Source organism: Procambarus clarkii, chromosome 21 (genome assembly GCF_040958095.1).
Source record: "Procambarus clarkii isolate CNS0578487 chromosome 21, FALCON_Pclarkii_2.0, whole genome shotgun sequence".
Lineage (NCBI taxonomy): Eukaryota > Metazoa > Arthropoda > Malacostraca > Decapoda > Cambaridae > Procambarus > Procambarus clarkii.
In genome coordinates, this window is record NC_091170.1 from 29,145,859 (window position 1) to 29,161,623 (window position 15,765).

The 15,765-nt window shown below is 41.6% G+C and overlaps 1 protein-coding gene across 2 annotated transcripts; it reads right to left on the reverse strand.

Moving 5' to 3' along the window:
- Positions 1 to 287: 287 nt before the first annotated feature.
- LOC123760674 (glycoprotein-N-acetylgalactosamine 3-beta-galactosyltransferase 1) lies at positions 288 to 15,011 on the reverse strand. Of its 2 annotated transcripts, none has more exons than XR_006773170.2 (10): positions 14,790 to 15,011; positions 9,585 to 9,684; positions 8,969 to 9,057; positions 7,824 to 7,967; positions 6,279 to 6,417; positions 5,573 to 5,685; positions 4,629 to 4,739; positions 3,856 to 4,102; positions 2,582 to 2,746; positions 288 to 777 (listed from the first exon to the last, which is right to left on the reverse strand). XR_006773170.2 is itself a non-coding variant. In XM_045746458.2 (10 exons), exons 1-10 carry the CDS (start codon positions 14,797 to 14,799, stop codon positions 706 to 708), a joined length of 1,092 nt encoding a protein of 363 aa, XP_045602414.2. In that variant the 5' UTR covers positions 14,800 to 15,011; the 3' UTR covers positions 288 to 705. The 2 variants fall into 2 exon arrangements, 1 of the variants encoding a protein (XP_045602414.2); XM_045746458.2 differs by having other exon boundaries at positions 3,954 to 4,102.
- Positions 15,012 to 15,765: the final 754 nt, after the last annotated feature.

Consider the following 15,765-nt stretch of genomic DNA (forward strand, 5'->3'; position numbering starts at 1 on the left):
AAGGTCATTTATTATACTTTTACAATTTAATTTGTTGTTTATAGTATAAGTACATATTGGCTGTTAAGTTATGGTACTAGGTTAGACTATGTATGTTTAAATCTCTGATTTAAACAGAGCCAGTGTTCAGTCAGATAACTGAATTTATCAAATCTTATCCTTGTATAAAATACAAGCTGATGTGAGATCCCTGTCTACAGGTGGATTGGAACTTCTATCAACATAGTCATTCACCCCACCTGTCCCTTACAGCCCACAGTTTGTCATTAGGAAAAGAGGATCTAGGATTTACAACCCTAGCTAGAGATTTTAATTGAATTAATTTGCAGACAGTAATTTTTTAATTTAGTTCAGTACAAGTCCCTGGTAGTCTCCTCTTATATCAATCCCAACAGGTTTTTCCCACAAGTAGTAGCAGTTTCCGGTAATTAGAAAATTAGGTTCAGCATTATGCCTTTCTAGTTAAATTTAGGTGAAATTATCTTACAATCTGTTGCGTGAAAAACATAAGTTTTCCTGCTGGCAATGTTCCCAGCAGATAAACCAGGAGTACCTTAGGATCTGGCGTTATCTGCTTTGTCTCTCTCTCTCTCTCTCTCTCTCTCTCTCTCTCTCTCTCTCTCTCTCTCTCTCTCTCTCTCTCTAACTGACTAGAAATAATTTAATCTATATTAAGTATTATTGGACAGGAAAATTTATGTTTCTCTAGGGCTTGTAGGTGTTTAAACCGCGCTGCGCTGCTCCCATAGTGGCCGTCACCCCGCTCATCTTCAACACCTGGAATGTGAAGGTGTATATCAATACACGTGACTTACAGCAACGCTGAATTCACAAAGAAATTGTTACACATGTGAGATATTATGTCTAATCCACTCCATCTCATCGGCCCTCCCTGTGAGGCATTATCTTCCTTTATCAGCAATTATGAGAACAAAGACAGATGTGCTAAGCAGTTTATCAGCAAATCCTCCCTAAGACCTCTATGTGATCTGAGTCACTGTGGCGCAACTCTGGTTTCCTTTCACCAAATGCTGCTGTTCACTTAGCAGTAACCCGGCTTCGAACTAAGTCCATTCCATCCAGCGGTCGACCCCAAAGACGCATTTAACAATTTAACTTGCTCTTCATTCAAAATAGGAATATTCTCAAATATAAATTAATATTATTATATATTAACATATTGTGCATATTTAGACACTGGTTAGGTTACGTTAGGTGTTTAGGTTCTGTTGGCGATTATTTGTAGTACGTGGGTGAAGCATTTACAGAGTTGTGGTTCGAACAAAAGTCGTCAGCGAAGCACTTGTTCCGGAAGTGTTCGGACGTCATCAGTTGTGAGTCGTGTGTAAACCGTTTTTCATTCACAATCAGGAGGTTTGATGGGTGCATGGAATGGACCTTGGTCTTTGTTAATGAGGACGGGCTGAAATTGGTACCCGGGAGTTAGGCAACTGTTACAGGGTAGGACCCTGGGGAGGGTCAGTAGTAGGACCTTAGTAGGACGTCCATACAAACCTAAAGTATATATATATATATATATATATATATATATATATATATATATATATATATATATATATATATGATCTCATAAATATATTTGATGGCATATATAATGCCATATCATACATAAATATTCCAACCCATCCGCCTAAAGGTTATCATTTATTGCAAATATTTGATCGAACGTTCAAAAATGGGCTGTGGCAGCGAACATTGTTCATGGTTCGTACTATTAACTTTGTAGAGTTGTAGAGGGCACGAATGAAAGAAGGCAAAAACCAAATTGATATAGTAGGCCTGAGATAGAGTATATTAGGCCTAGGGTACCTTGAGCAAGTTCTTTTGTTATTGTTTGTGTCCACATGTAGTTGCATCAGTACTAAGTTTCTTCACGTAAAACATAATTGGAAGTTGAGTTGCGTCGCCTCCTCATTTTCTGGTGGGTGGTTTGGTCATTATGGGTTGCAATATTCATGAGGAAGGAGTTGTTAGTGTCAGAAAGAAAGGGATTGAGGGAGTAAATCCCACTTGAAGGGAATTGGGGGGATGTTTTTGGTATATGAAAGATGAAAGTCGTGGACTCTTTCTCTTAGTAGATATGATTCTGGTTACCATGGGTACGGGGATTACGTTTATCTGCTGCGAGATGCTACTGGTGTTCCGATCGATACAATCGGTCCCTCACTCACCTGAACTGACCTGAAGTGGAATCCTGCTAGTATCTGAAGGAAGGAGTCGTGAGATGCTGATATTCGCAGAGAAAAGGAATAGGGATAAAAATTTCATCTACAATAGGATGCTGTCGGGACCGGGAATGAGAGGGCGGTGGGTAAGACTCCTGAACGAGGTCTATACAGTGCAGGCGATGAGTCACAAAAACGTGGCTGAAGTATGTTGACCAGACCACACACTAGAAGGTGAAGGGACGACGACATTTCGGTCCATCCTGGACCGACAATCGACTTGAGAATGGTCCAGGATGGACCGAAACGTCGTCGTCCCTTCACCTTCTAGTGTGTGTGGTCTGTTCTATACAGTGTCACGTAAAGAGCGAAGGTCCTCCTGCACCAGCACTCACCTGTGGGGGGATGCTGTTTAGGTCCGGAGGAAGAGGTACCGGAACGGGGTGGTTGGGGTGGAGGCCGTGGGGCCTCAGGTGGTACAACAGGTACTCCATCACGTACATCAACTGGGTGTCAACGTAGTGGAAGGTGACGGCCGAGTCTGAGCAGCAGTTGAGGCCCTGAGGACGGGTCGACAGGCATCAAATTATCAAGAGTACGTCTTGCTACAGAACTGAATTTTCTACAGGAGATTTCTGATTTTATGTTGACAGATAGGGTGATAAAAAGACATTCACAGGTTGTGGTCTGGAAAATAGTGTTCAGAAATCTAAAGTTAAAAACATCAGGAAAGTTTTGGACTCGTTTATCCTTAGCTGTGATTGATCTAGATAATGATTTGTTAGTCAATTTCTAGAAATGCGATATATATATATATATATATATATATATATATATATATATATATATATATATATATATATATATATATATATATATAAATATATATATATATACCGCATATATATAAAGTATATATATATACTCAGAATGCCTTCTCGCAGTTCATGTGTCTTTTTCTTACCCAATATATATTATTTTCGTTTCATATGCACGTGTTCTGTGAGAGTTACCGATGACTATTAAAGGTCATAGGCTCATAATGGTCTCACAATATTAACCAAATTATGTTTTAACTAAACAAGTTACACTACTCACAAACTAGCTACTGTGGTTGTTAGCATACCCATCAAGTGCCTATTTTCATTGTGAGTAAATGCACTCATGATTGCTCCAAACCCCAGTCATGAGCGGTGGTAAAAGGATCACATGGACTCACAAAGTGTTCAACAAATACACACCTACAGTTTTGTTTATGCTAATCAAGTTAATTTATTTTATTTTTTTTTATTTGTTTAACTTTATCCCTTGTTTTTTTTATCTTTATTGTTCCCCTTACGCGTATGGGATATCTAAAGATGGATTGTCTTTTCCATGCACCTAGATGCTCTCTTTCATCCACTAAGAAAGGTCTGCCATCCACCCCACTGACATCAAACATCCACCTGTCGCCATCTTGTGAATGGACCGCCATCCACGGTTTTCCCTCGGCACCTTTGATCTCCAATTTGTCAAGAACCGTCAGTGCAGCTTTGTCTTACTCTTCGTGTTATTTTCCTATTCTCAAGACTGTGACCTTCGATCCTTGTTGCTTGTACGCCGACCTGGTCAACGCCAGGTGACGTACCGTGCTGGGGGGGTGACGTACCGTGCTGGGGGGGTGCCGTACCGTGTCGGGCATGTAGTAGACGTAGTCGAGGTACCAGTTAGGGACGCCACCGAAGAGGTGCGTGCTAGGGGTGACGTACCGTGCTGGGGGTGACGTACCGTGTCGGGCATGTAGTAGACGTAGTCGAGGTACCAGTCAGGGACGCCACCGAAGAGGTGCGTGCTAGGGGTGAAGGGGAAGAAGCGGCCTCGACCCATGTTGTCCCGGGAATCTCCGGCCAGAACGCCGATATTGTCCAGACACTTTCCTGCAAGAAAGCACTGCCGTTATAATTGTGACTAGACACTTTCCTGCAGCGAGCCCTCATTTGGTAAGATCTAGGCAAGTGTCCTCATTAATAGTGGTGGAGGTAATTTATTTCTATAGTCTTTAGAGTGAGGAAGGAGGGAACTATCGTGGGAAAACGCCAACCCATTACGACTATATAGCACTTGGAAAGGGTCAGCATAAGGATTTGGGATGGGACGGGGAAAAGGAATGGTGCCCAACAACTTAGACGGTCGGGGATTGAACGCCGACCTGCGTGAAGCGAGATCGTCGCTCTACCGTTCACCCCAAGTTCTCTTATTTGTTATAATGGTTCTAACCATACACTTGGTTACCATTCACTTGCCCAACTTAGCATCCACTAGCTCATATCAACATTCAATAACCCATCTCAGCATCCACTGATTCATCTCAGCTTCCACTGACCCATCTCAGCTTCCACTGACCCATCTCAGCATCCACTGACCCATCTCAGCATCCACTGACCCATCTCAGCATCCACTGACCCATCTCAGCATCCTCGGCGCCAGTGTTATCCGGCTTACAGAGCTTCTTGTCAGGCAGCGATACCTCCACAAACTGCTTCAAGGCCTCCCTGCTCAACACGTACCCTCCACCTGCGGGATGGGAAGGAAAGAGAGGGAGAGACAGACAGACAAGACAGAAACAGAAAGAAAGAAAGAGTGACAGACAGACAGACAGACAGACAGACAGACAGACAGACAGACAGACAGACAGACAGACAGACAGACAGACAGAGGAAGAAAGAGAGGAAGAAATAGATAGAAATTAATCTTGGTATATACATAATATCAAATCAATACATGTAGAAATATATTTCAAAGAAATAGTCTATTTAAATTTTCAAGTACAGAAACAAAATCTAAAAATTTAATGACTTTTCCAAAATGTTTCTAAGAATTCAGCAGTAACGTAAGACTATCTGCAACATGATTCCAACAGATAAATAGTTAGTGACCTTTAAACTTTTGCAATTAGGTTTATTGAAGTGATGTTTAATTTCTGATCTGTAACACAATTAACATCTCTCTCTCATCGACATTCTTGCAAGCACTTATAATGTCTCATAGACACCCCAGTCTCCCACTCACCCACAGTCTCTCACCCACCTACAGTCTCTCACCCACCCACAGTCTCACCCACCCACAGTCTCTCACCCACCTACAGTCTCTCACCCACCTACAGTCTCTCACCCACCTACAGTCTCTCACCCACCCACAGTCTCTCACCCACCCACAGTCTCTCACCCACCCACAGTCTCTCACCCACCTACAGTCTCTCACCCACCCACAGTCTCACCCACCCACAGTCTCTCACCCACCCACAGTCTCACCCACCCACAGTCTCTCACCCACCTACAGTCTCTCACCCACCCACAGTCTCACCCACCCACAGTCTCTCACCCACCCACAGTCTCTCACCCACTTACCTCCACTCATGTAGCCTTGCTTGGTGAACTTCCTGAACCTTGAGCCGAAGTAGATGGGGAAGTTAGGGTCGTAGGGTGAGAGCATGTAGCGCATGTTCTCCATGATGGTATACCTGAGTGGTAGACTGTTTGTGACTGGTGGTTGGTGACTGTGACTGGGGGGTTAGACTGCTTGTGACTGGTGGTTGATGTCTAAGTCGTTGTTGACTGTGATTGCTAGTGACAGATTGATGGATGACTGTGGTGGGCAATGTCATATGGGTTTATATGACTGGATGGTTGTGGTGGATGAGGTCTAGACTGTCTATAGCTAACATCATAAAGGCTGCAAACTGGTCCTGGTGTTCAGAGAGTGATGACTGTAACTGTAATGCCAGATGGGGCGATTAGTTTACTTAATTTTAATATGTAATATTCTGAATGTGACTGTTACAAGCGAATTAGTTGATGATTTTAACTTGTGATAACAAGAGGATGACTGGCACCTCCAGGTAGTTTACCAATTAACAGGTAACAGGAAGGTAACAGTAACTGGATGAGAGGGGATGGAATGATAGTACACATGTTAAGTTACACATGAGTATCTGGTAAGGACAGTTAAGATAATGACAGCTAATAAATGTTGGATTGATGACGTCCATAACTGTCATCAACTACGAATTTGATATTTAACATCTAATTTGTGTAGATCTACGAGGTGACTTACGTGTCGTCGTCGGCCTTAAAGAACCAGTCGTATTGAGACAAGTAGTTGTTGTAGACGTAGGTGAAGGCTGCCTTTGTCTTGCCCCACAACACGTTCCTCCCCTCACCAACACCAAGGTCGATAGTCCCAAGCTGAGTGTCTGCGGATACGACCTTCTTCAACACCACCAACACAGGGAGAGGAACTTGAAGAATGTTTACCTCGTGAGTTAAATTCAATTGGGTGTAGCTCAGTGTAAATATTGAAATATACTGAAAACAGCTCTGTTGTCACAGTCTATCAGGCGATCACTTCATTGTTCAACGTGGCAAATATTGTAAACATGAGATATCACTCAATATATGACAAACATTACTAAACACATACAAACATTTGTATGCACCTGAAACATTTCAGGTATGTGGAACATTAACTAAATATAACAAACGACATTTCTAAACATGGCAAACTAGTATAATCACGGGAGTCATTGTAAATATGTGAAACATAACTAATAATGAGAGGTTTATTAAACAAGAATAAACAAATAATAATCCATCATTATTCATTGTTAACACTTATCTAACGAGAATAACATAAAATATGAATTAAAAAGTGCTGAATATTTTTTGTTATGATTTCATTAACAAACGCAAAATTACTAACCGTTTAAAACACCTACCACGAAGCAGAAATACAAAGAAAGTTACAAATCAAGCAAGTAAGAATTTAAGTCTACTAAAAATTAATAAATTTTAGGGACATTTAATAAGGTTCAGTAAAAAAAATATTAATTTGTTTATTAACTGCAAAACAAAGAGTAACAACTTCAAACTGCCATCCAAAATGGATTTTGTAGTTACTAAGGATGGAACTACAACAATGGACTAATGGGTCCAAATAAAAGTTAACGTTTTGCACTATTTATCTTGTAGAAGACGCGAGAAAGAGAGCAATGGCCAAAGAGAGAGCAATGGCCAGAGAGAGAGCAATGGCCAGAGAGAGCAATGATATACCTGTACTTAATTAGTCATACGATATTAGGCCTAGAATTGTTTATATTGGTCAAGAACTGGTTAGGTACAGAGCTACTATTTCACCTTTTTTAGTGTGCCGTGAATAGTATTCCAAAGTACAAAATCAGATTATTTAATTTATTTTTCTTTTATACAAACGGTCCATATTTGCAAATACTATCTATTGTATCTGTAGGTATTATCATTTTTTGGAGGACATGTTAAGCAAATTGAACGAGAGAAGCCTTTAGTTATTATGTCAATGAGGAATATCCATCAGGAGAAGGGCCATGCACTGGCCATTCCCAAGAGGGTCATTGACCACTCTGAGAAGGATAGGTACTACTGACCATGTTGACCAATCCACACACAAGAAAATGAAGGAACGACGACGTTTCGGTCCGTCCTGGACCATTTTCAAGTCGATTCTCACAATCGACTTGAGAATGGTCCAGGACGGAGCGAAACGTCGTCGTCCCATCACCTTGTAATGTGTGGTCTGGTCAATATACTTCATCCACGTTATTGTGACTCATCGCCTGCTACTGACCATTCATGGAGCTCATGAAGATGAGTTTGTCACAGCGGGCGCCCCAGGTGGCCTTGACGTGGACGGCCTTGCTGTGGTGTGTCTCTGGACGAGTCATCACCCAACACAGCACCCGCACCTTCTGCGTCTCCTGCAGCGCCTCCTCTGTACACACACACACACACACACACACACACACACACACACACACACACACACACACACACACACACACACACACACACACACACACACACACACACACACAAACATACCATTAGTATGTCACGTTTATACAAGTCTAGTATTGACTCAATATTAAAGAGTAGCGAATATTAGTTATTAGCGAAAGTCCTTAGGAAAATTAAGCGATTATTAGTACAAACCCCAGGTACACAACAGGCTTATTATCACAATACCCTCGTTAATTAACTGGTTATTAAGTCTGACTATAAAGAGACATCAATTACACTGCACAAAAACACTCAATATCATCGTTATTCCATGGTACATTTACAAGCATTAGTGTTCATAATATTTTCATTCAAGGTTTAACAAGCGTAAGGGGAGTTTACCTGGGTGTTGGCTGTGGTTGAGGGTACTGAGAGGGACCACAGAGGGGCTGAGAGGGGAGACGTAAAGGGGAGTTTACCTGGGTGTTGGCTGTGGTTGAGGGTACTGAGAGGGACCACAGAGGGGCTGAGAGGGGAGACATAAGGGGAGTTTACCTGGGTGTTGGCTGTGGTTGAGGGTACTAAGAGGGACCACAGAGGGGCTGAGAGGGGAGACGTAAAGGGGAGTTTACCTGGGTGTTGGCTGTGGTTGTGGGTACTGAGAGGGACCACAGAGGGGCTGAGAGGGGAGACGTAAAGGGGAGTTTACCTGGGTGTTGGCTGTGGTTGTGGGTACTGAGAGGGACCACAGAGGGGCTGAGAGGGGAGACATAAGGGGAGTTTACCTGGGTGTTGGCTGTGGTTGTGGGTACTAAGAGGGACCACAGAGGGGCTGAAAGGGGAGACATAAGGCGAGTTTACCTGGGTGTTGGCTGTGGTTGTGGGTACTAAGAGGGACCACAGAGGGGCTGAGAGGGGAGACGTAAGGCGAGTTTACCTGGGTGGTGGCTGTGGTTGTGGGTACTGAGTGGTGAAATGTGAGGGGTAGTTTACCTGAGAGGAAGGTATGATTGTGAGTATTCAATGGCAAGGCGGGGATGAACTCTCCAACCAGGTCATCGTGGGACATCGGCTCTCTGGGCCTGGGAAAGGGTTCAGTAGTCAACATATATTATAGGGGGAAATAAGTATAATAGCAGGAGAGGAAATTAAAGGAGCAAATGGTGGATAAGGAAGAGGGAGTTGTGAAAGCGTAAGTAGAGAATAAGGAAGTACGAAGACGAGGAAGAGAAGAAGATAGGGAAAGAGTAAACAATAATATATGTGAAACATATACCGGATATTGATAAGCGACGAAAGAGAAAGTATGAATGACAAAGAGATAATAAGCCAAACAAAAGAATATTGAAATCAGTTCCAATCAGTATTTTGGCTGCATATATCATTATAAAACCATGTAAAAGAAAATTAGCTTAAATATATAAATAATATATATATATATATATATATATATATATATATATATATATATATATATATATATATATATATATATATATATATATATATATATATATATAGAAATATATATATATATAGTAGACACACAAAAAAACACAGATTGGTCAACCAATGTTATATAACGTAATGAAAGAGGTTGAGTTGATACCTGACGTAGAGGTAGTGAGCAGGGATCACCCCCAGGGAGGAGAGGAGCACTCCCACCATCACCGAGATCACCATCAGAAGGCTGGTCTTCACCGACGACCCTGCAGGAGGAGGCGCGGGATAATTATATTGTAGCAAGTCTTCATTGATGATTATATAGGGAGGGAACACTGTGTTACATGGTGGGCAGTCTTAACTGATGAGTCTACAGATGGTAGACAGTCTTCACTGATGATTCTACAGGGGGTAGAATCTGTTGGGCTTGAGGACTATCACTCTCTGCTGGGTTATTAAAGCCAAAGAAGTACTTATTGACCAACTTATTTTATTTTAGATTCGACCGCGTCCACAGCTTAAGTAAACTCTCCTTCTATATACACAGCTATTGGTGTGTGAGTGTGTGTGTGTGTGTGTGTGTGTGTGTGTGTGTGTGTGTGTGTGTGTGTGTGTACTCACCTAATTGTACTCACCTAATTGTGCTTGCGGGGGTTGAGCTCTGGCTCTTTGGTCCCGCCTCTCAACCGTCAATCAACTGGTGTACAGATTCCTGAGCCTATTGGGCTCTATCATATCTACATTTGAAACTGTGTATGGAGTCAGCCTCCACCACATCATTTCCTAATGCATTCCATTTACTAACTACTCTGACACTGAAAAAGTTCTTTCTAACGTCTCTGTGGCTCATTTGGGTACTCAGCTTCCACCTGTGTCCCCTTGTTCGCGTCCCACCAGTGTTGAATAGTTCATCCTTGTTTACCCGGTCGATTCCCCTGAGGATTTTGTAGGTTGTGATCATGTCCCCCTTACTCTTCTGTCTTCCAGTGTCGTGAGGTGCATTTCCCGCAGCCTTTCCTCATAACTCATGCCTCTTAGTTCTGGGACTAGTCTAGTAGCATACCTTTGGACTTTTTCCAGCTTCGTCTTGTGCTTGACAAGGTACGGGCTCCATGCTGGGGCCGCATACTCCAGGATTGGTCTTACATATGTGGTGTACAAGATTCTGAATGATTCCTTACACAGGTTCCTGAACGCCGTTCTGATGTTAGCCAGCCTCGCATATGCCGCAGACGTTATTCTCTTTATGTGGGCTTCAGGAGACAGGTTTGGTGTGATATCAACTCCTAGATCTTTCTCTCTGTCTGTTTCATTAAGTACTTCATCTCCTATTCTGTATCCTGTGCCTGGCCTCCTGTTTCCACTGCCTAGTTTCATTACTTTGCATTTACTCGGGTTGAACTTCAACAGCCATTTGTTGGACCATTCACTCAGTCTATCCAGGTCATCTTGTAGCCTCCTACTATCATCCTCTGTTTCAATCCTCCTCATAATTTTTGCATCGTCGGCAAACATTGAGAGGAACGAATCTATACCCTCTGGGTATAGATTCTATACCCAGATTCTATATAGAATCTATACCCTCTGAATCTATACCCTCTGTGTGTGTGTGTGTGTGTGTGTGTGTTGGAGAAATTATATATCTAATTCCAGTCATATATTGCAAAGCGAAATGTTTGGAAATTTTAAGGAAATTAGGCCTGTTAGGCAACTCTGGCTATTATATATTTATGGTCAGTAGTATATCTACTGTATACCATTTCTATGCTAGTTTTGACTCGAATTAATATATATATATCATATACAATGTAATGGAAAGCTTTATCATTCCGTGAAAAAATTGTGGAAAATATATTTCAGGAAAATTTGGCTTGTTAGGCAAATTGGCCTATTAAGTACAAGCAATAGAGTATGGATAGCATAAAATTTCTTGTAATTTTTCACAGATTAGTGAATAATGGTGTATATTACTATAAGAAAAAAGACATCCCTTGCTCCATCTCAGAGTTAATACAGGATTATCTTCAAGAACGGACTCTAAGAGTAGTTCTCAATGGAGAAGAATCCGAAAACCACTCAATTGGTGCCAGCTTTCCACAGGGTATGCTGGGCACCTCTGCTGTGGAATGTCTATTTGAACAATCTACTTAATCTCATTCCTAAAACTCAAGCCTATGCTGACGGCTGCACGCTGACCTTTACATACAGAGAGGAAGAAATGCCAACTGCTATAAAACTCATCAATCACAAACATTTTCAGCGATTTCTACCTGAGGAAGGAGATAACAGGTCACATTTGCGGCTGAGAAACCACAAGCGTTGATGATAACTCGACTGAAAATGGCAAATCGGACGGGCTTGTAAATGGATGTCAAAAACCTCGAGTTCAAAGATGAAACTGACATATTGGACATGAAGTTTGAATCTTCTATGACCATGAAGAGTTACTAAGTTTCAAATAATAATCTCATGAAATAAATGAGTCTCTAGGAGCAGGCTTCAGATGAGCTGAGGTAAGAGAACAGCTCTTGCTTGCAGTTTCACTAGACACGTCATGTGACAGCCCTTATTAACCCTAATCTTAGTTAAAAAAAAAAAAAGGAGAGAGAGAGAGGGAGAGGCAGGGAAAGAGTGGGAATGGTGAGAGCGGGAAGGAACAAATTATTACAAAACAATGCTCATAAAGAAATACCTTAAAAACATTAAATTCAAAACAAGACATATCAAAACACATTGGAAAAGGAAGGGAACTATCAGGAGAAAGCGCCAAGCCATTAGACTATATAGCACTGGGAAGGGGTCAGGATAAGGTTTTGGGATGGGACGGTGGGGAAAGGAATGATGCCCAACCACTTGGACGGTCATGGGGATTGAACGCCGACCTGCATGAAGCGAGACCGTCGCTCTACCGTCCAGCCCAAGTGGTTGGGCGTCCATATTGGCAAGCGGTCACTCCACTTGTGCTAACCGCTTGATACTCCTCGAGAGCTTCACCTGTAATGAATGCTCAGGTGTTTATCACAGCTGATGACTCCCAATTGAAACAGCTGTGTAACCCATTTTAGTGACACGGAAACATGTCGCGACTCACTCTTCAACCCTTACTAACCATCCCCCCCCCCTTACACGCTCCTATCTCTCCCCCCCCCCCTCACCCTCCTATCCTCCCCACCCGATCCTAAACCCAACCAGCTCGAGGGAGGATGGAAGGATTGCCTTTGCCTGCCGCCGCCTGTAACTGCATCGTTTGTAATTACCTCTGATTCTGTAACCTACATTTAAGCGGAGGTTAAGTTATCAGTTGAGGTTCTGTGTATATTTCGGTCTAGGTTTGGTTAGGTGTTAAGGTTCTGTTGGCGATGATTTGTTTGTGAGGTTTCTGGGTGAACACTGACAGAGTTACGACTCGAGGAGTTGTGGGAAACGCGTAAATGTTTTTCATTCATTAACAGGGAGTTTGTTGGCTGCATAAACGATCACTTGACCTTTGTTGTGGAGGATGATTTGTGTTGATGATGACGGGATGTGTTCATGATGAGTTGTGTTGATGATGACGGGATGTGTTCATGATGAGTTGTGTTGATGATGACGGGATGTGTAGATGATGGCGTTTCTAATTTAAAACATTTCCACCATTAAACTCTGTCTATATCTTATATTTTGTTTATGTTATCGTAGTTCCCTGATTCGCTTTACCGTCAAATGGAGAGTTTGTGCATTCTGAGCCTTTTACTGTACGTGAGATCCCTTAGCTCTGAAACAAGTCTAGATGTGTCTCTGTACCTTTCTATTTATTCTATTTATTCAGATGTGAACTCTGTACTAGTGCTGCATACTCAGTTGTTGGTGTTATGTAGGTTGCCCAATGCAATACAAAGGCCTCTTTATCTAGATTCCTGAGGGGGACTCTGTTCGTGATCCTGCAAGTGTGATTAAGTAGCAAAGAGAGTGGGAAGTTAATACAAGTATATGGTTAGTTATACATATGTTTGTGTGAAGTTAAACACACACCACGTACGCCCAAAATTAACATTAATGCTATTAAGAAGGAAGTTTGTGCTGTCGGGTAATTAAGAGAGAAAAGTAATTTCCTGATTCATGAATGAATAAAAGTTATCTCATATTAATTACTCAAGGACACACTCATCAGTGAAGCAAAGTCATCAGGAGGTGCCATAATAATTTCGTACATGATTTTTAAATGCATAGATGAAGTAAACAAAACGACCAGGTGAATGTTGATTGGATACATTTCTTTAACCTTGAAGAGATATATTTTAGTATGAATACTCTCTCCCTCTGACTGACAGTAATGGATATCATCTGTCAGGTTCAATATACAGCTGGAAATCAGAACAAGAAAATTTCATTTAAAACTGTAATTTACATGTGGAATTGCATGTAGCATTTTAAAAGAATATGTTAGCATCGCAAAGCCAGGGAGCAACATGAATACCTCAGCCAGTGCCAGTGGGAGGCAACATGAATGTCTTATCGTCGTCAGAGGCCAACATGAATGTCTTAGCCATGCCAGAGGGGCAACATGCATGCCTTAGTTATGACACGGTGGGAAGGATATATCAAGTGTCTTAACATCATCAGAGGGTGAAGGTGAGATGGTACGTAACTTATTCATATCTAAGATTATTGTTTTTTCAGTTGGATACTCAACTAATATATTATATAGTTATTGTTATTAATTTATACACTCACCGCCTGAAAGTACAGGAGTAATGAATGGTTATAATGGTAAGGTCATTATTATAAACACATCCATTGTAGAGTTTTTGTAAAAAAAAAATTGCATTATTTTTTATAAAGTTAATTGCTTTTTTTCACTGTTTTCGACTTTTGTCTCATAACTTTTAGGCAATTTGAGTTTAATTCGATTAGAGATTTTATACCCACAATTTCTTCTTAGTCTTGTGCAAAAACGTACAAATATCTTTCAAATCCTGAAGTGCGGTTGATGTAAATTCCAAATCATTAACTTAAGATTCTTCAATTATGTAATCTGTAATTACCAGATTATTAATTTTAGATGCTAGTGTTGAAGAAGGACAACTGCTCCGCTGGTTTACATTCCCACAGATGATGTAAACTCTTTTCCTGAAGCCGAGACGTCCGATCGTTATATACTTGGGGGTATTTACGAACCAGCTGTCGTTTGGGCTTCGTACACCAATTAAGCCGACCCATAAATAAATCCTTGCTCCCACCCTTACATCTCTTCATCAACTCGCCCACCTATGAATTAAACCAAAAGATTCATCCTCTAACCCATCAATCCATTCTTCTAGTCACACACACACACAGCTATTAATCCATTCACCTACCCATACATCCATATATCCACAAAATCCTCCCTTACCTTTCAGCATCTTCTCGTGAAGCAGATTCACAGCAGTAACATAAGAGATAGCAAAACAGGATCGCCTGCTTCCGGGGGGAAAACAGCAAGAGGTACTTGTAAAAAATGCCTTTTGAGGAATAAACTATAATCGTCTAGGAGATGGTGGAGTCGATGAGAGAGCTGGTGGATCCTGCCCGACCCGCAGGTGCGCCTCGTTCACACTGCGAATTCGTTCGCTCTCAGTGTGTCTCATAGCTTGAGACTTAGTGAGATTTCCAACACGCGAGCTTATCTGATAATTCTGACGCTCTCGTAGCCCTTCCCTAATACCCCTCCCAGGTCCCTGTCCTTTGTCCCTCTGTCACCTCTCAAGCACACAGACATACCCTACCTGTCCCCCCCTCTGTCATTCTTATACGTGAGTGCCTCTCGTTTCTAATCTACTCGTTTCAATCTATTGCCACTTGGCATCTCCCTCTGCCCACTGTAGTCACGTGTTCGCCTAGGAGGGGCTTTGGTGGGAGATGATGGAGTGGGGGGGGGGGGGGGGTTCAGCCTCTGCATACCACCATTCAATAGTACACTTGTGTGTCTTGTAAAAATCAACGTGTGCCCGAAACGATAAATATGTAGTAATGGCTTTATAGAATGTTTATTTTGTATCTACGAATTATCCACTGTATCATGTATTAAATACATATACTTTTTATAAATAAATTTATTATTATTATTAACAATAATGATATTATTATTATTAGTATTAGTAGTAGTAGTAGTATTAGTAGTGGTAGTAGTAGTATTAGTATTAAAGTAGAATATGAAGGTCCCCACAGCTCAGGGAAGAGAGGGCCGGCATTCGGGGAAACATTCTCCTCACTCTCAACACCATAAGGTCTGCGCTTATATGAATTGAGATTAGTTAATTTAGCTTCATTAAGAATCATTTTATGGCTAATCGGATCTAACTAAAAGATTTAGTGCCCTTTACTGTCTC